The sequence below is a fragment of the Globicephala melas genome, chromosome 14, assembly GCF_963455315.2.
Source record: "Globicephala melas chromosome 14, mGloMel1.2, whole genome shotgun sequence".
Classification (NCBI taxonomy): Eukaryota; Metazoa; Chordata; class Mammalia; order Artiodactyla; family Delphinidae; genus Globicephala; species Globicephala melas.
In genome coordinates, this window is record NC_083327.1 from 11,748,226 (window position 1) to 11,770,018 (window position 21,793).

The 21,793-nt window shown below is 34.0% G+C and overlaps 1 protein-coding gene across 8 annotated transcripts in view; it reads left to right on the top strand.

Annotated features, from left to right (window-relative positions):
- The window catches only part of SENP6 (SUMO specific peptidase 6), a 102,244-nt gene that overhangs the window by 16,537 nt on the left and 63,914 nt on the right, over positions 1 to 21,793 (top strand). For 2 of the 8 annotated variants that reach the window (XM_030859322.2, XM_030859325.2), the window contains exons 2-6: positions 1,119 to 1,212; positions 3,566 to 3,626; positions 12,618 to 12,760; positions 13,755 to 13,850; positions 18,614 to 18,634. In XM_030859322.2, the coding sequence (XP_030715182.1) occupies positions 1,119 to 1,212; positions 3,566 to 3,626; positions 12,618 to 12,760; positions 13,755 to 13,850; positions 18,614 to 18,634 (415 nt within the window). Of the gene's footprint in view, positions 1 to 1,118; positions 1,213 to 3,221; positions 3,481 to 3,565; positions 3,627 to 12,617; positions 12,761 to 13,754; positions 13,851 to 18,613; positions 18,635 to 21,793 lie in introns of those variants that run through there. The other 6 variants (XM_030859323.2, XM_070043513.1, XM_030859324.2 and 3 more) reach the window with 6 other exon arrangements.

Genomic DNA, 21,793 nt, shown 5'->3' on the forward strand with positions numbered 1-21,793 from the left:
TTCCGATTTCTCCTCATCCTCACCAACACTTGTTATTTTCCATTAAAAAAAACAGCCATCCTGACGGGTGTGAAATAGTATCTCATTATAGTTTTGCTTTGCATTTCCTTAACATCTGGTGATATTGGGCATCATTTCCATGAGACTCTTAATTATGGACTTTTCTGGGCCACATAGGTTATGAAGATTCTGGTACCAAACCTGAGTGATTGTGAGCTGATGTTTAGGAATTCCCTAAACATGGGGTGGAGAGATACACTTTATTTGTCATTATTAGTTCACCCCCAAACCCAGAGCCAACGGCAAGATGTCATAATTATCCCTACTGTCTCTTTCTTCAGTGAGATTCTTTTTTCTCCCCCCCGCCCCCCCCAACCCAGTTCACCCAATTGGATTGTCACCCTTCAGGTCTTCTGGTCTATGATCTGACCTTTCATTTTACTGAGGCTCCAAACCTGGTCTTCCCAGCCTCTGGGCCTCAGGTTTTTGTCATATGGCTCAAAAACAAATGCCAGCTTCAGAACTTCATTTATTTCTCAGGTTCCCACTTCATAGCTGTTTATGGCTTCGGGGTATTTCAGGCATGCACTTAAAATTTTTCTTAAACTCATCGTGAGCGTGTTTGGTGTTCTGATCTGGAGAGTTATTTCTAACATTGAGTTCACCCTGATGCTAACACAGAAAACCTTGGTTTGTCTCTTTTCTGCTAAAAGGCAGAGATGATTGGCTGAGGTAAAGAAAAGGCTGGTGGTCTGGATTTAGTTCTCATAAATAAGGCAAGCAAATTAACAGGTACTAGTTTCTAGAACCAGTGATCAAATACGGTGGAGATGCAGGGTTGATTTTTATGTATTTCATATTCATGTATCCCCATCCACATTTTTATTATATTTTACTGATTTGAGCTTTTTTTCTGTAGCAAGCTCACACATATGGATGAGTGTAAATTAGCAAAAACAGATTTTAATGTGTTCTTTTTGTCTTTAGAGGAAATAATCAAAAGGCAAGCAAATTAAAAGAAAATCCTGACTAAGCAAAGAGTTTGGGAAATGCTCAATTTTATTTTGTATTGAATGGCTCTATTAATGAATACTTATCTGAGTTTGTTTTTATTTCAGCGTTGGCTAGATCAGAATCTAAAAGAGATAGAGGTTTTAAAAGGAATTGGAGCTTTGATCATGGAGAAGAAAGTGAAGGAGATACAGATAAAGAGTAAGAATGTTTTTTTCCCCCTCATGTTTTATAAGAATGAAACTTTTCATTAGATAAACAATTTTATTCCATGGAAATATTTTTAAGAGTATGGTATTCTTAAGAAAACATTGAACTCTTTTACAGTAGTATTAAGGAAAGAAAAAGCAGTTCTTTTATTGGTATATAATTTTGTGGTTATATTTCTTCATCTTTTGAAATGTATAAATATGTGCATATAGTACATGTAACCTTATAATTAAAAGTTGACCTGGGCTTCCCTGGTGGTGCAGTGGTTGAGAGTCCGCCTGCCGATGCAGGGGACACGGATTCGTGCCCCGGTCCGGGAAGATCCCACATGCCGCGGAGCCTGCGCATCCGGAGCCCGTGCTCCGCAACGGGAGAGACCACAACAGTGAGAGGCCCGCGTACAGTAAAGAAAAAAAAAAAGGCGACCATACTACAGGATTCCTATTAAAGAAATTGTTCTTTAAAAATAAAAAATAAAAAAATACGGCATTCTGTTCACGTAGTGATTTGAGAAGCCACCATTTATCAGGAGTAAATGAACCCACATTACGATTCCTGAAATTTGTAAGAAAGGTTAGTGTCTTTCTTTCCAGTTGTGACTCACCCTGCCCCCCACCACATTCATCTTAGATTGCTAACAGAGAAAGCAGAAACCCTGTAAATGATAAACACAGGTGTTGACCCAGACAGACGTTAAGCAAAGCGTTCATTACACTTTGTTAATGTACTTGGAATGACTGCTGTAACTTTTTAAATAGTTTTAATAGAGCCTTTTGCATGTTATGAGATCTGTATTACAAATTTAGTATGGCTATTAGTTTCTTAGTTTACTGATCTGGTTTTCCACTGGCCAGAACAAACAGCAAATTAAGAGACACACAAATATATACACTAAAGTTCTACCAAAACTGCAAATATATTTTAGAAATTTTACACAAGAAGTCATTCAGAGTATATTGGCTAAATATTGTAGGTGCTTCACTTCTGTCTGGGCAACAGCTCCGTTCATCATTACCACTTTATGTGCCTTCACCTATGAGATGTTGAACTGAAGTGAAGTTTTATTTGAGGGAGAGCTTTGAACTGGTATGTTTCTCACTCAAAATTTGTATTTTATGGTTTTCTTTCTTTCATTTCTTTTTATTTCTGATTATATTTTATAACAGACATTTGTTATTTATGTAGTTTTGAAAAATTGGAATTAAATCTGAAATTGAGTAGACCACTTGTAAACGTTAAAAAGTATCCCACCTTTTTTTTTTTTTTGCGGTATGCGGGCCTCTCACTGTTGTGGCCTCTCCCGTGAGGAGCACAGGCTCCGGACGCGCAGGCTCAGCGGCCATGGCTCACGGGCCCAGCCGCTCCGCGGCATGTGGGATCTTCCCGGACCGGGGCACGAAGCCATGTCCCCTGCATCGGCAGGCGGACTCTCAACCACTGCGCCACCAGGGAAGCCCAGTATCCCACCTTTTAAGCATTTTTGTAAAATGTTTGCAGGAGAGAATTTTTAGCATTAAAAAAGTTGGGATGTATACAAACAATAATGAAACAAACATTTTACATTTTTGTTATAAATAGCTAAGATTTTACTAAAAATAGCTTAGCAGAATTGTCTTCAGAAGGGTGTATTTTGACTTTGTTAGAAGATTTGTCATGATTATATAAAAAAAAATGTGTCTTTTAAGGTGCTACCTGTCCTGTATGTTTCACTTATGAATTTTACTCTTTGGTTTATCACTATGTTAAGATTAACATGAACTGTTAATAGATATATCGGTTTTTTAGAATCAGGTCAATGATTCTCAGTAAAGGGTTGGTATTTCCCACAATGGTAGAGGTATAACTATTTTATTGGGTTAATACCATTGCAGTTACTTTCTTTTCATTAACTAAAGTTTTCTTACCAGTATGTTTCTTTCCCTCTACTTTGTTTTTCAGCCCCTTTCCCCTAATTTAAAATCCAAGACAGAAAGGAAAAATGAGTGACTATTTATGAAATCCATAGTTAAGAAAAGCAAAATTATGTGTTCATTAATGGCAGAGGTCAGGAAACAGTGGCTCATGGGCCCAGGCTGGCCCACCCCTGGATTTTTGTTATAGTTTTGTTGGAACACAGCCACACAGATAATCGGTGGCTACTCTCATACTACAGTGGCAAAGCAAAGCGGAGTAGTTGCTGCCAAGACTGTATGGCCTGCAAAGTCTAAAATATTTACTCTCTGGCCCTTCACAGAAAAAGTTTGCTGATCTCTATATTAGGTGAGCACAGAGGCTAAAACTTCTGAATTTAATGTATGGGTTGTAATTGTCACTTAAGGCTTTTTCCCCTTTATTTTCTGTGTAGTGAGGCAAATCTACTCAGTGTAGATGAAGATGAGGATTCTGAAACCTCAAAAGGAAAAAAGGCAAGTGTTACTTTCTATTTATTTATTTTTTTAGGTTATATACTAAAAACTAAAGCTTCAAAAGAAGATTTGTATTTTTGATTGTAAGTCCCAACCACCCACTTTCCTACCCCAAAGGCAAATGGTATTCCCAGTTTCTTGTTTATCCCATCAGAAGTATTTTATTTATCACAAAGAAAATATATATTCTCGCCCCACCTTTTTTTTTTGTTTGTTTTTGCGGTACGCGGGCCTCTCACTGTTGTGGCCTCTCCCGTTGCGGAGCACAGGCTCCGGACGCGCAGGCTCAGCGGCCACGGCTCACGGGCCTAGCCGCTCCGCGGCATGTGAGATCTTCGCGGACTGGGGCACGAACCCGTGTCCCCTGCAACGGCAGGCGGACTCTCAACCACTGCGCTGCCAGGGAAGCCCAAGAAGTGCTTTAATAAAGCCTTGTGCTTATACCTTTTCACATCTTTACAGTGTATTTGTAGGATAGATTTCTAAAATTGCAGTTGCTATTTCAGGAGGTAGATTTACATGTTATTTTGCTAAATATTGCCAAATGCCTCATTCATAGGAATTAGCATTAGCCATAACTGCTAGCACTGTATGAGAGTTTCTCTTCTAACTTTGGAAAGTATGTGGTCAAACTTGAATTTTTGCCAATCTGACATAGTACCCTCTTTACATATTTTCTGTACTTACAGTTGAATAGTATTTTAGAGACTTTTAAAGTTACTTTTTTCTCCCTGTCTTTGTGGGGTTTTTTTTCCCCACATCTCTATTTTGACATAATTTCGGGAGTTTATAGAATTTAAAGTTTTTCTCTATAAGGCTACTCACACTGAAAAACTATAAGGTTTTTTACATTGCAGTTTTCTCTAGCTTTTATTTTAACATTTTGATTCCTTAGAGTGGGGCTATTTAGGTGTTCTTCAGGTGGACACAAATATAGTGAGCTTTGTAGGTAAAAGTAAAAGGTGTTTTTCATCATGATCTTCTGTGACATTGGTCTTTAACTTGAGGAGGGGTTGCTTGCAGATGCCCTTTTTTTTTTTAATGTTGATACTTTTAAAGTAAAATAAAACTTATATGACACTTATGTATCCTGTGATCTCTAAAGATAATTCAGAATTGATACTCAGCATCATCTGTCTTAACAGTACATGTACAACAACATTGTAAATCAACTATATTTCCATAAAAAAACTTAAAGAAATACAGGTACCATTTCCTCTTTAACAGGTGGAAATTTATATTTTTCCTTCTTCTCCTTAAATTCATATTTCTGTTCAGTTTTCCCACAAAATTTTAACATTATATGTGTATTTTAACTTCACATGATGTATTTTTATGCAATTGAAAATCTTTTAATTACTCTATCATACTGTATAGATATATATTCACTGAATAAAAAGATATACATTCACTGAAATTTAATATTAAATGATCTTTTCACTAAAAGTTGCAAGTATTAATTTTTTTTGCTGGATTGAGTTATCTTTATAATTACTAATAAACATGTAATTTATAATTATTAAACCTATTGTATAGAATTATATTGGAAATGTATTTCTTAAAGTGATGGTGTTGATGTTTTCCTTCCTTATTCATTTAGTTCATGTGTCCATAAATAAATGTTATTTATTGGTCTAATAAAACTTTCAACAGTGATTTTCTTTTTAAACTTTTTTTAGATATAAGTGCTGAGAAATCTTGGTCATATAATAAATAGATGGATATAGAAAGAGTTTTGCTATAGCATTATCATTCAGTTCTTTCCTTTTGAATTAAATGGCAGGAAAATCACCTAGCAATGTAATAAAAGTTTAAAAGTTAAAAATAATTTGTAATCCAGCCAATGGATTTATTGTCTTTCTGAATTTGGGGGAAATATACTAAAAAGGCTTTATCAAGACTTAATGATTGGCTAGTAGTTACACTTGTTACTTTTAAATTCCTTTTAGATTCCTATTTTTTAACCAGATAATCTCAGAAATAATTGGAAAAATTGAAATCTTGTTAATTTCTAATTGGCTTTTGCCAATTTTTTTCGTAAAAATAGTTTTGTAAAATATTGCGGGTTTTTTCTTTAAAAGAACTGCATATTTAACTCTCTTGATCTATGGAAAATGTCTACATATAACTTACTTGTCAAGGCCAATTCATAGTACAGCCAGTCAATTAAATCAAATGTATTATTTATCTATAATAAATAGTTTTTTTTTCTGTTTTCATTTCATATATACATGTTAATCTGCATCTTCATGATGACATTTCACTTTAGAATTCTAGGCAGAAAAATGTAGCCTTGGTTTTTTTTTTTTTTTTTTTTTTTTTTGCGGTACGCGGGCCTCTCACTGTTGTGGCCTCTCCCGTTGTGGAGCACAGGCTCCAGACGCACAGGCTCAGCGGCCATGGCTCACGGGCCCAGCCGCTCCGTGGCATGTGGGATCTTCCTGGACCGGGGCACAAACCCGCATCCCCTGCATCGGCAGGCGGACTCTCAACCACTGCGCCACCAGGGAAGCCCTGCAGCCTTGGTTTTGACCTAAGTTTTTTTACCTGGTTGTAATAAAGGCATGCAAATTTAAGGGTTTGTTGGTTCTGTTTTTGTTTTTTTAATGCTTTCTTTGAGTTGTTTTCACGTGATTTGTTCCTTGGGGCAGTGCTTTTCTTGATAATAACTGGAGTAGAAGATACAAAGTCATTGAATGCAAATTTTTATTACTTTTGCTTTTCCATTTTGCATTATTGTTGTATTAAGAAAATCTTAATTTGGTCCAGAACACCCAGTTTCTAACCTGTGGTTCACTTTTAACAGAAATATATATAAAACGGGGAAAGATACGAAGCCCTACTACTGTTTCATGTGCCAAAAGAGATTCCAGATACTATTATGTCAAATTGTTCCTTTCAGGAGTATTTTAGACTCTAGTACAATAAATGAGAATTATGTCTTTTGTAAAGTGGAAAAAGGTTTGGTGTGAAAGTGGAGATAGGAAAGGAGATATTATATGTACCTTTCCTACAGATGGGTTTTAAAGTAAATCAATTTAAGAAAGTGTTAAAGTGGAGATTGAGGATTTAGGAGTTGATTTTCTTAAAATTATCCATGCCCAGTTGTCCTTTAGAAAGTCTTTGTGTATCCCAGGGTTTTAAGTATCCCTGGATTTTTAATGGCTTGTGAGTAATATGTAGGTCCATATGGAACATTGGTTTAAACTAATATAGTCCCTTTTTTGCATTCAAAAATGAGCATGGAATTAGGAGAAAGCCTTTATTTTGGTTCAGAGTGTCTTAGTGTTCCCTTTCTCTTCCACAGAATAATCTCTTTGCCTTTGGATTTCTGCAGTTTCATTATACCTCTTTATATAAAGGATGCGTATCTTTTATTAATTCTGAAAAAATTTTAGTTATTATCTCTGAATATTGCCTTTCCTCATTTTTTCTGGAACTAACTTTTATTAGATATGATAAGGCCATCATTTTTTCCCATGTCCTACATATATTTTATATGAAAAAGAAAAAAGAAAGGATAAAGGGCAAAGAAAGAAATCATCCCTGTACCATATCCTACATGGTTTCCTCAGCTTTGTCTTCCAGTTCACTAACTTATCTTCAGCTATATCTAATATGCAATTTAATCTATCCATTCTTTCTTTTTTAAATTTCAGTGACATCATTTGTAGAACTTCTGTTGGTTCTCTTTCAAAATTTTGTTTTTCATAGTGTCTAGTTCTTTCTGTACTGTTTCAGTTTCCATTTTGTTTTTAAGAATTTCAGTGCCTTTAATATATGTTTTTAATGTGTCTAATCATTTAATAGATTCTTTTAGGTTATCTTATTTTAGGTGCTAAATTTCCTGACTACTTTTTTGTTTTAGTTAAATTGGCTTCGTCATGTGTGATAAGTTTGGGTGGAAGGTACCACATGTTGATAACTTTTGCACATTTAGCAGTCCCAATGAGATACACACTCATACAGCAAATATGTATTGAGCACAGTGTTCTAGATGATAGAGAGCAAAACAGACAAGTTTCTTATTCCTATGGAGCTTATATTTTGGTAACTGGCTGTTTATTAGTTATTTATTAGTTATTAATGATTAATGTTAAAACATAAGGGTTGGCAAACCAACGCTCACAGGCCAAATCTGGCCCACAACCTATGGTCTATGAACTAGAATAGTTTTTACATTTTTAAAATGGTTGAAAAAAATCAAAAGAATACTGTTTTGTGACATGTGAAGATTATATGAAGTTCAAATCTGTATCCATAAATATTTATCAGAAAACAACTGTGCTTATTTGTTCATGTATTGTCTGTGACTGCTTTTGTACTATAAGAACAGATTTGTTTCAGCAGAGACTGTGTGACCCTCAAAGACTAAAATATTTGCTGTCTGACCCTTTACAGAGAAAGTTTGCTGACCCCTGTATCATTGTTTATACTGTGTAAATATTTTCTGTACAGATTGATATCCAGTTGAGGGCAACATAGCTTTTTTGGATGGCTGGTATATTAGAGTAGTTAGGCAGAATATCAGATTTTAGGTCTGCTTGCAACTATCTACTCTATAGGATGGTTGTGAGAATTATGAGAACATGTAATCCACCTAGTACTTGGCACTAGCAAATCTTCCATAAATAGCAGTGTTATTGAACCTTTGTAAGCTGGTTTTCCTTTTCAAATAACGATGTGTTTATAGTTGCTTTTCTGACATCAGTTACGGCCCATGTTTGTGGTTTTATAATCATGTGATTTTTTTGTGCTAATCCATTTGTCCACAGGAGTTCTCCTGATGTTGTGCTTGCATTAGCTAGAAAGCTCTGTTAGGCTGCTAAATAAGGGGTTGAAGGGGAAGGAGAATTAAAGTTTTTCAGGGGCCTTTAGACTGAATATATCATCTTCTCTTTAGTAGTAGTAGTGCTCTAATCTGTGATTTAGCCATAAAGCGTTCAATTTTTACTTGTTTACACCTTATTTCTCCCAATAATTTGATGTAGATTACCAAGAGCACAAATAAAATGAGAGAAAATAAAAATTATTAATTACGTAAAGAGATGTATATGTGCCACACATCTAATATAATTTATATGTTGTATTTTAATTCAACAGGTATCTCTAAATTTTCTTGCACCTGGAATTATGTCCTATAGGTTTATGACTGTGTGAGAGGAGAATCTTTTACAAATGTACATCCTGTGATTCTCCTGTGGAGTGATATCCTCCCCCACCACCCCAGCTACTTTCTAAGTATAACAAATAGTAAGGAACCTTTCCTAAGGGAATTTGACAATACAGGAAAAGGTTTTCATGAGATATCTGCAAAACCAGAAGTACTGGTTGTCTTATTGCTGACTGAAGTGCGTGTAGCTTTTGATAGTACCTTAGGGCAGCAGAATTGGGAAATTTAAGAATTTGCCTTATGCAAATCTTGCTCTATTGATGGACTTTGGGTTGTCTATTGCTATGCCTAAATGCTTTCTTAAAAAGAAAATTTGGAAATGTTTAAGCACTTGATCAAAAATATGTTGAATTAGCTGAATTATATGCCTATATATTGGGTGAGATAATTTTGGCTTAACCAGTTCTTAAGAGGAAGGATTAGCTTTCTACATTTATATAAAGGAATTTTTAGTGCAGTTCCTTTGATTTTGAGATTTTCTGTATCCTAATGATTTTGAGTGTTATCTGGAATAACATAGTTTGGTTTTGCCTCTTGTTAAGAATTTATATGTCTACAAATAATACTATAAAAATTCCTTATACAGTGTAGTATGGGAAAGCATAGGCTTTGGAGTCAGGTCAGTACTTTGTTCAAATCCTTTTAACTAGTTCAGACAAGTTACTTTGCTTTTTAAGCTCAAGGATCTAATAGCATGGGGTAGAGTTTCAGTAAAGTTTAAGGCGGTATATGGTGGAGAGATTTTGTTGGAGAAAGAGACTTAAAGTGGGAAATTTGAGCATGTTAATCCTATCACTCAGTAGCATCAAGTAATTGACCTGATACTTTAGGTGCAGTTTCTGAATCCCAATCTGAAGAACTGCTGAAATGTATAAAATATGGAGATTAAATGAGATATTGAATATAAAGTAGTTAGCATAATGCCTATCCATAGTAAGCACTCAAATATTAGTTGTAATTATCTATATACGGAGGAATGAAATTATATGGTTAGTCTTTAATGGAAACTTTTGCTTCCCAGATTCTTTTTTTTTAAAAATTTATTTATTTTTGGCCGCGTTGGGTCTTTGTTGTGGAGCGTGGGCTTCTCATTGCGGTGGCTTCTCTTGTTGCAGAGCATGGGCTCTAGGCGCGCGGACTTCAGTAGTTGTGGCTCGGGCTCTAGAGCTCAGGCTCAGTAGTTGTGGCGCACGGGCCTAGTTGCTCCGCAGCACGTGGGATCTTCCCGGACCAGGACTCGAACCCCATGTCCCCTGCATTGGCAGATGGATTCCTAACCACTGCGGCCACCAGGGAAGTCCCGCTTCCCAGATTCTTAACAGGACATGTATCAAAATCACGTGCAGCACTGGCTCTCCAGTGTTAGTGTACATCAGAATCACCTGGAGGGTTTGATAAAACAGATTGCTGGACCTTACTCCCACAGTCTCTGATTTAGGAGTTCTGGAGTGGGACCTGATAATTTGCATTTTAAAGTGTTCTAGGTAATGCTGATCTTGAGAACCATTGACTTAGGGCATTTTTGCAAAATAACAAAGGAATAGGCCAAAGTCACAGTGACTGGATGTCCTGAAATTTCAGATGAATGTAGCTTAATGACCAATTGTTTATGATAAAATAATTTATGGACTTTCTAATTGAGGATATCTGTGTTTCTACTTGAGTGGGAATTAATAATTACTGAATTCCTACCTATTTGTCCGTTCCAGAGCTAGGCAGTTTGTATATAGCTTTGTTGATGCATAAAATAACCTCGTGATTATAAGGAAAGTTACCTGGCTAGGAGACAATTCTATTTGATTCCTGAGTTATCTTTCTACAATAGCACTATGTTTCTGTGAAAAAGGGTCACCAAATGCAGAAGTGATTGTATTCTCTTTTTCTAATGGAAATGAAATAGTGTGATAACCCCTCTTATCTTTATCCCCTATAGTTCTGTTCCTGTTATCAGTTGTTTCTCTTGGTTTTGATCATTGTCATCTTTATGAGCTTGCTTATGATTGGTAGATATTGCATATGAAAAATCACAGAGATAATTTGAGGCCTAGGATAATATTCCCTTCCTGTAGGGATACACGTTTACTTTTGGCTAGTGACCAGGAGGAGCCTTAGCAGTCTCATATCACCTCGATCCAGTGGCTCTCCAAACGTAGTTCCCTTTTTAGCAGTATCTGCATCACCCAGGGACCTGTTAGAAATGCATATTCTCAGGCTCATCCCAAACCTCCTCAATCAGAGTAAACTGTAAGGGTTGGACACAGCAATTTGTTTTAACAAACCATCCAGGTAATTCTGGATTTACTCTAAAATTGGAGAACTGACTTAATTGAGTTGGAGGTTGAGATGAATGGAAGCTGGATTTATAGTTGTAATTCACCCTTATTCATAGGCTATATCCTCATTCAGATTTTGAGGTGTTTATGAGGCAGTCCATACTTGGTGGATGTTGAACTCTGCTTTTGTCTCCCCAGTTCTCTGAGTCTTCTGGGAGTTCAGCGTAGCTTCTCAGCCTCTCATCTTCTGCAACTCCAGAAGTTGCATCTTCTGGAGACAACAGGTGTCTCAGAGAAAAATATGAATCTGGGCTCAGATCTCTGAGTTTCTTGTCCCTGATCTTAATTCTTAATTCTTCACTGCCTTGGTAGCCCTCAGGTGCTTCAAACAGATTTTCTTTTTTTAAGAAAATTTCTATTTTGTCCAGCTTTTCTGGTTTTCAGAGAGTAGAGGGAAGATTGAGCTGCATTATCTAATCTGCCATCACCATAAATGAAGGAGTCCGAAGTACATGGCTGTAAAAGATTTAGAAGTAAAAAAATGTCTCAAAATGATAAGCAGTGTTTTCAAAATACAGCTTTTTGGAGTTTTGGGATACAGACATGCCTCAAAACAAGAATGGTGCTGGCACAGTGAGCTCTTCTCCAGAAGACATTTTTTGTGGGAGATATGTGTTTTTAGGGAACTGTTAGGTTTCTGTGGAGATAATTGGTGGGGCTAAAAGCCAAGTTGTTATCTTCTTATGACTACATTTTCTTGTAAAAGAGTAAAAAATAAAATATTAGACTGCTGTTTCAAAACTAAAAGTAGGTAAGAATGATTTTTTTTTTTTTTTTTAAGAATGATTTTTAAAATGTTGTTTTGGGTAAATTACCACTAAGAACTGAGGACTTTTGTCTTGAGTCTGAAAACAGCTTTTAAATGTCTTGTGCAAAGAATGTAATAAAGCTAGGTTTCTTTGTTGAGAAGAGCTTCCCAAGGAATGAGCCATCCTGTTGTCATACTGTAATCTCTGCAAAGTGGTTGTTATTGATATGTTTGTATTATTATTTTCAAGTATGAAAATATGAAGACATTATCTCGGTTTCTGTGTTTATATAGAAATTTTGATGCTAAAGCCCAAGTACTTGTACAATGACAATTTACTGCCATATTTGGTTGTACTGTCCTATGGGTAACATCAAGGCCTGTTAAGCAGGGGAAATGTTTATTTTTTGCTTTCGGGAAAGAGCTATCTTAAGATCCTCTACCTTATCCCTTCTGTTTTTCTCTTTTAATTTTCTCAAATATCTTGGGTGATATTAAAATGAAAAGGAAATAATATGATAAACTCCCATGTTCCTACATATTTATGTTGTCCTTAAGGGAAAAAAAAAAGTATTACAGTTGAATTACTCTTAGATCTGTGCCGCTGCCATCCTTCTCCCCCATCCCCAATATCTGGTACATTTTTATTGCTTTTTTAATAAATGGGTTTTCAAATAATTGTTGATAAGTTATCTTATTATGTTGTTTATTGACTTTAACATTTATGGTTTTTACAGTTAAATCGTCAATCTGAAATTGTTGCTACTAGTTCTGGTGATCCCTGGAAGACATGTACAAAACGAAACAGGACTGAAAGCTTAAAACCTTTGAAAGGCAACCCACTTGGACTTAACATGTTGAGCAGCACTAAGAAATTGAGGTATAGGCACTTCACCACACATTCCTACAGAAAAGATAAAGAGTTTGACACCAAAAACTAATTGGCTACTCCAACTTAACACCTTTTCTTTTCACTTTGTCAGTAGATCTAATCCTACACACTGGGCATCTTTGCTTTGAATCTTGGGAATAGGCTTGATTGCAGTGATTTCTTGGTTTGGAGTTAAAATATTGAAAGAAAAATTTCAGTAGACTAATATTTCATAAGATGAGCTTGCTTTTATGAAATTAGCAAAATCTTGGTTATAATATTAGAGGTAGGTCACGTCTCCTTTGGGGGATACTTACCAGGATTATCTCAATGAGGGACTCTTTTTTTTTTAAGATTTCTTAATTCCCCTTCTCTTCTAGATATAACTCATCTTTCCTAGTGGTTGTCATAGTGAACCACTATTACTGATACAATTGGACTGTTACATATCCCAGAAATAGGGTTGAAGTCACTATTTTATTTCTACTTTGTCAGTTTATAGACAATTGAGGTACATAAAGGCTAAATAATTTTCAAGTCAGTGGTAGAATCGAAAGTAGAATTTAGCACTTTTAATTTTTTTTTATAATTAACATTTAGTATTATTTTGGCATATAAGAAAACTTTTGTATACTCATAGTACATAGTTCGTATACTCATAGTACATAGATAGTCTTAAATAGAGAATAATAAGAAGAAATATATCGGGATTAATTTACAGGAATTCTTACAGTATGAAACATTCATTTAGGATTCCTGATTTCTGTTCTAGTGTTCTACTCTTTATCTTCTTTCATGAACTGGATTGGAAACATTTCAGAGACAAATTCAGAAAGTGGAAAACTAATGGACAGTTTAACATGGTCAATGGGTTTATGTATAAAAAATTTTCTTTAAGTGTTACAGGTTTGTGTGTGTGTATGCTTAGATTTTAAAGGGTTTATTTTGCATAAGTGCATAATTTTTCCCTGTTTAAATTATTCTTTGTTTCTTGACTCCGCAGTGCAAATACACAAAATGCATCATTATGTTCTGGAACTGTAAGACGTTTTCCTCATACTAATGCACAGATAGCAATAGTAAAAACAGCAGCCCAAAGGTAAGGATTCTGATTGCCTTTGTTTAGTATATATACACCATCCTCTTTAATAGGAGTTTTTCACTGCCTTTTTTTTTTTTAAACCTTTTTTTCCCTTAATTTGTGGAACTTTATTATGTTTCCATTGTCTCTAAAGAGATATTCATGTTTCTGAAATAATTCATGTCCTAGAATTTTTTTATTTTATATCTGCTTTTGAGTAAATCATATTCTGTAAATAGAGACATTTTAAGTAAAAGCTATTCTATTGCATTATGTTTCTGTTAAATTAAGCTGATTTTTACAACATTTGACAGAGAAATCTTCAGCTGGTAGTTTAGTTCTGATGAGTAAAACTACAGTTATTACCTTTCTTTGTAAGGTTTATAAGATTTCATAGCATCAAAGTAAATCACATTATTAGTTTTAAATGTTTGAGAAATTTTTGTGTTTTCATAAATTTGAGTGTTCTCATTGATCATGAAAGTATTACTTGAATCTTGAAATAATGAACGTAACAGTGTAATGCTTGGTGTTTTTAAATGCTTTTGAGGTTTTTCATAACCATTTTTGGATGGTTATGAAATTTCAGTTGAATTTCAGTTCTTCGTCAGTTTCAGTTGACCAAGAAATTCTTAGGCTCCAACAATTAGAAAAATAATTTATTTCTTGCATTTTGAATAGTTGCATAAAATTTTTATAACTAGTAAAATTTAAAGATTTTTTTTAATATATGCTAGATGTTGTTCTTCATTTTTTAAAATGTTGATCTAGACTGCTACTCATTCAGAAAATGTGTCCTGACTCTTACCTTTGCTGTATTTGCTATTTATGTAGATTTGCTATAACAGAGATTTTCAACTTAAATACCTTATATCATTCTCATACTTTAGGACAATAAGAAAACCTTTCCTTTGCTTAAATGTATTATTTTTCGTAGTTTTGACATACGATATTTCAGAAAATCAACTAAAAAGATGGAGAAATTACTATACATGCCACAAAATTGGCTTGCCTTACAAATCAAGCTTTCTGGCCTACATGTGGCACAAATATGAGAACAAACAATAAAAAGAGAGTAATTAGCGGGAGGGAAGAAGGATAGACACACTGTTTCTCACACACTGATCACATTGATAGAATTCATCGCTAAGAAAGATCTGTCTACTTGCTATTCTGAAATGTGGTCTAAGTTGAAGTACTGATTTATAATCAAGTGATATATTCTACAACCAAAATTATTATCGGTTTAGAAGTTATCTACCAGTTTAGAATTATTTACACTATGCCTTATTCTCCCCATCCCTCCTTTCTTCATTGGTAATGTTAAAAAATTGATTCCAGTTTGGGAATTGGTATGTGTTTTGTTTTATTCTAGGTCCTGGCACATCTTATACCTTGCCATGTGTATCATTGCTCATCTGTATAAAAGATTAGATTCTGTTAATAGAAAGTGGTATTTACTAGTAAAATACTGTTTCTTACACACACACACACACACACACACACACACACACACACACACACACACACACACACACACACACACACACACACACACACACACCCCTAATTTAATTTGTATTTAAAGAAACAATCCATTAAGGAAAACAGATTCTACTTATGTTTGTCTCATAAAATAAACATTTCTTAGTCCTACTGCAGTGTGACTGTTGTTAAAAAGATTTTGAAGTTCAAATACCAGTCATGGAGAGTTTTTCCAGTTTTCTTCCTTCAAAAATATTGAGTGATTTTATGCTACATACCAGGTATAGGTAGAAAGTAGTCAAAGATGAATATGACAGTATTTGCCTTGAAGCTCAAGTGTGGTTAGGGTAAACGACAGAAAGACAAGTAAACAGATGATTACCTGGTGAGTGCAGTGTAGAGATATACAAAGTATGTGTAGTACTGTTTACAGAGAAGGGAGCAGTGAGGAGTTCACAAAGGAAGTATTAAAGAAGCTTTTGAGTGTTTTAGCTAAAAGAGAACACTCCATGCATTAGGAACCACATCTTCAAAGGCATGAAAAAAAGCCTTCACCTGAAACGATTGCTACCAAACTTTTGGTTTTAATTAGTGTAGTGTTGGCACAATTGTCAGGCCTCAGATGAGGATGAGCACACTGGCTTTTACAGTTTCTCCTAACTTTTCTTATTTTCTCAACTCTTAATTTGAAATTATTAAAGGAAATGCCATCAGTTGGTAATTCACACACATAATCCATTACTCCTGGGGTGAGTGGTATAACTTGTCTTTTAAGTAAATCAGACCTGCATTTTGAATAATTTGTAAGATATGGGAACAGGTATAGCACACGTTTTTAGTCTAAAAGAAATGAATGAAGATTGTTAAAGTATCAGATCAGATTAGCTGCTATTTGGAGAATATTATGATTGCAGTCAGTTTTCTTACTGCTATTCCAAATGTTAATTTAATTCATATTTAAAAGATAGATTGTTTATATACTAGCAGTGATGGAGGAGGATAGTATTAGTATGGAAGCAATGAAATGCAGAAAATTAAAATCTTTATAACTATACCATCTCCACTCCTAACTTTAACCACACTTGGAAAAAGAGCACATTTACTGGTTTATGTTTTATTTACATTTTCACTGTTTTGTTTTGGTTTTTATTAAGGATAGGTAGAAAGCCTTAAAAAGGACCATAGGGGGAAATGAATGTCTACAAAAGCATATATAATCCATAAATGGGAAAATGGGCTCCTGGAATAAGCAAGATTTAATTATTAATGAAAAGCACCACTTTGAAGGAATTTTTGAAGTCCAAAATCAGGTCATGGATACCAGAATCAATCAGTCTGTCTTTTTTCTTTCCTTTTTTTAAATTTTAAGAGCAGAAATAGTCCAAAAAGAATGTACGTCGACATTTTTACAAAGCCCTATGTTACTGATAATGGCTTCCCGTCTCATTTTTTAAAAGCTTTTTTCTTTCTTCTTCTTCTTTTTTTTTTTTTAATATATATAAACTCTTCTAGGGCAGGGCTTTGGTAATAAACACATATTGAGGAGTTTTGGAGAATTACCATAATGTATAACTTAGATACAGTAAGTGCATTTTTCTCAAGGATAAGAGAAATGAGGATGGTGTATATATTTTTTGGTTTTGTTTTCTTCCTAACTCCCTTGGTTTATTGGAAAGAACCAAACCTGTTTCTTCTACTTTTACTCTGTCTTCTACCTCTTTTACTCTCAACAGGTGAGTTTAAAGAATAAAAGCAAGAGAGTACTAAACTCTTCTCACTTCTTGAGCACAACAGTGTAGGGTTGGAAATGGCTAGATTAGGTATTAACGTCTAACTTTTCGTTTTTATTTTACTTTTCCTGGAAATATTACACCATAAGAAATAAGTATATAAGAGTAGACAGACTATATTTAAACTTTTATGTTTGTATTTTGTTTCACTTTAATAGGGGCCTGATAATTTTCCTTCATTTTTCTGTCATTTGTCCAACATAAATTTATTTTATACAGATTATCCCATTTTCTAAATAGCAGAAATAAAAGTTCAAATGTGGTATTTGTGTAAGTTTATAATAATTCTTTTCCTTACTATTAAAACTTTTTTTAAAAATGTGTTTCTTTTCAATGTTGTTTATGTAAAACCAACTTACCCTTATTATTTTTTCTTAATTTGCTAGGATTAAATTGATATTTTACTGTGTGCTTCACATGATGGGAATATAAGAGTTAATATGGGGACTCAGGGATTTTTGTGAACTATGTTTTGCTTACAGTTCTGAATATTTAGTTTCTTTTGTAATAGGAATAATTCTAGGATGTGAATCTTATTCTAAATTGAGGGTTTTATAATTTTACCCTTGAGTACTTGATATTGATAGCTTTTTAGATTTTCCATGAATTGTGGAGAAGGGTGGACATTTTATACATTGGACTTTTGGTTAGAGGCCATGATTTTAAGTCCCAGGACTTTTCTTGTGTCCCAAACCGTGTACTGTATTTGTATTTAATCTAAGGCTTTTGTGCAAAAGTTTCAGCCTTAAAAAAATTTTTTTTTCTTACTCAGAAGCAAATACAGTTGGACTTCTGTATCTGGGGGTTCCACATCTGTGGATTCAACCAAGCACAGATTAAAAAAAAAAAAATCCAAGGGAAAAATTCCAGAAAGTTCCACAAAGCAAAACTTGAATTTTCTGGTACTCAACAACTGTTTACATAGCATTTACATTGTATTAGGTATTATAAGTAGTCTAGAGATGATTTGCAGTATATGGGAGGATGTGCTTAGGTTATATGCAAATACTATACCCTTTTATATAAGGGACTTGAGCACCCACTATTTTGTTATCTGCCTTGGGTCCTAGAACCAATCCTGTGCAGATAACCGAGGGATGACTTTAATCACGCCTGATAGTGGGATTGGGACCTCTAAAAATTTTATAACTTTTAGGAAGTTGTATTGTTCCTTGAAGACAATTTCTTTAACCACTCTAAAATAACGTATATCCTCAAGTGTTGGATGGTTAAATAAAGCTCTTTCAAGAATTTTTCAATCTTTGTACATACTTTTTTATTCTTTAAATATGTTTAGATATAAATTATTTTCTGTACTGACAAAAATTGAAAGCCAATTTACATATCTGACAAGATTCAAAACACTAGTATATAACATATATATAATGTGTTTAAAACAAATTAATCACAGAGTTTTGCCTTATTGACTGCAGTTACTAAAACTACAATGATATATCAAAAATGAGGTCTTGCCTCTTACATTTTTTTTCTTTTTCATGTTTTAAGCAGTCTGGACCAAAAGGAAAGGTAAGCTCAATATTGATGAAATTAGAGCATGGATACAGCAGTAAAATACCAGATTATTTATATGCTTTGAAAAATGTCCATTGAATTAGAGTTCATCATTAAGTTTATTAATTATTTTAATAAAAAGGAAACTAATAGCACAACATGATATTTGACTTATGTGGGTAATATTTCACCATAATTCTCAATATATATATATATTTTCCATGAATGATTATTATATATTTACACTGATATGTAACTACTTTTGTTTTAAAAATAGAATATTTCAGGATCTTAGTAGTAAAATTGTTTTCAGTTACTTAATTTAAATATTTCTTGTATTTCAGTGGTAATATTTTTGGTTTATACTTTAGTAGAGTGAGGGGAAAAATAGAAGTAGAATACCTTAAGCTTGGAGTTAAAACTCTAAACATCAAAAATTTGTGACAGAATTTTATGATCACTCTTTGTTCCCTTTGTAATAACACTGGCAAACACATCATCCTTTAGCAGAAATGTTGAATAATGTAAATAACATGGAAACAAGTTTTTAAGAACACACATTTCTTAGAATAGTGAAATGATTGTAGTTTTCTAAATCAAATGCCTGTAATAATAGCTCCTCTCCTCAATGTATGTATGTGGAAATTTTTGTGCATGTGTGTATCTTTTTTTCTTGCTTCCATGAGTTTCAAGAACCTTTTATGAATTCTCCCCTCCCAAAACAGGTAAACAGCCCTTGTTTTAAACCAATACTTTAATATCATTGGTGATGGTCAAAAGAAGGGACATTCTATAATTTTATTTAATTATGTAACTTTGACTCTATAATTTTGTTTAAAGGTATAGAGGAGGCAAAGAGGACAACTTGCAATATTTTATACAATGCTATATATTCCATCTTACTTCATGAACACCAGGTTTCTGAACTAAAGATGATCCTGTCAGCAAAAGATTTAGGCATATTTATAATTCTGAAATACTTCACAGTTCTTACATGGTTTAAATGAATGCGTTGTGCAAGTATTTTACTACCTTCCTCCTGGGAAAGAAAAATTATTTTTCTATTGTGTCTGTTTTTCTCTCTGAGTAAATTATTATTTCTTGTCAGACATAGATGAGTCATTTTATATCTTTCGAATTTTTAATTCATAAGTGACTATATTTTGGGGAGAAGATCATTAATAAGATGTTTTTAAGTAACTATACAGTCACACATGAACCAGACTGTTGTTTTATAGAAATAAACAAATTCTTTCCTTTATGTTATAGTAGATAAAATATAGGTACTGTTATATTTATCAGAATAGTATAAAGATCTTAGAATATTCTCTTATAATAGCCTTGGTGGGTTTATACTGATTTTTTTCTACTGTTTTGGCTTCTTATGCATATTTCTGTTGTGGAAATTTATTCATTGATACATTCAGCAAATATTTCAATGACTCTATGTGCCAGGCACTCTTCTAGGAGCAGACAAAAATCCCTACTCTCTTGGAGCTTATATTCCTGTTGGAATAATACTGGAATAGAAGTCAGAGATGTAGAATTAAGTAACCAGCATTACCAGTAGGCACATAACTTACTCTAAAATGGGAATAATGATATTTGTCCAGTTTTAAAGGAGATTTGTGAAGAACAGAGATTTGTTCTGTTATGAGATAATTATTTGAAACTGACATATACACTGTAAAGTTTGAAATTTCTGTAATAAAAGGTGCTGAAATTCTTTGTCTTTTTGTACCAACATTACCGCCAGGGGCTAGGCGTGAAGCAGCATCTATTTATAAAATATGTTATGATGAATACACTGGAGTGCTTTATTCAGCAGCTTAGTTACTGTTAGGTTCAATTTAGCCCATTAATCCTTTGGAATCTCACCTAAAATTATTTTATCTTTGTCAGAGATAAACTGAGAAGAAATTTTGTGTCAGTAGATTTTACTTTGTAAATTTTTTTTACGTAAGCCATTTTTCCTCCCTTATGAACAAAGCCACATCTTTTTTTCTGACCTTTGAAAAGTAATAGAAAATCTTTTATCTTTATCCCTTAACACATGAAGGACTGTAAATCTCTGAACTAAATGATTTCTTTAAAAGAGGATGGTTTATCTAATAAACAAAAGTTAGGTAGTTGTGGAAGGTTAATCTTTTCCAGGTTTTTTCCCTTTGTACTGTATACTGGGCACAATGAGGTATATTTTAGGTTTAAAACCAAGCTGGAATAAAAATTAAACAAACGATATTAAGGTCCAGAGCTTGCAAACTTAAAAAATTTGCTGCCATTTTTCTTTGTTGTGGGTGACTTTGACAACTTGAATGACTTGAATTCTTTTCTGACTCTTGGACAGTTGGCTTGTGAATATAGTGTACGTGGTAGCACCAGCAACCTAGAATATTTAATCTGGTATTAGAACTTTTTTTTTTCTCCTTAGATAAAGACAGTTGAACTATTATGAAACTGAAGCACATACTAATTTTCAAATTAAAAATTTTTTTTAATACTTTTATTATAAATATGTGCGTATCGTAGAGAATTTTGAAACAAAAAGATACAAAGGGAAAAGAATACAATAAAAGACATATATGAAACACTAGAAATTTAACTTAAAAGGGGGTATTGAAAAGACAAGTATTACAATGAAAGATTTTATAATTTTTAAAAAGCTCATCGAAAATTACATCATTAGTATCTTCATGCATTTCTTTCCAATTTTCTTTTTCCTGTGTACTTTTAAATATACCTAATACATGCAGTCATAATAAAAGTACAGCTGCATATTTTGAGTTTTCACCTAACAGTATGTCCTAGCCTTTTTCCCTGTTAAGTTGGCTTCTAAAAATGATTTGTAATGATTACGTAATAGCTTGTCCGGCAGATATACATAATTTATTTACCCATTAGTCCATTTCTTGTTGTTTTTCACTGTTGTATATGACAGCGGTCCCCAACCTTTTTGGTACCAGGGACCGGTTTCATGGAAGACAATTTTTCCATGGAAGCGGGGGCAGCGGATGGTTCAGGCAGTAATGCGAGCACGATGGGCAGCGGCAGACGAAGCCTCGCTCTCTCACCCACCTCTCCCCTCCTGCTGTGCAGCCCGGTTCCTAACAGGCCGCGGACCAGCCGAGGCCCGGGGCTTGGGGACCCCTGGTATATGACACATTGATGAACAAC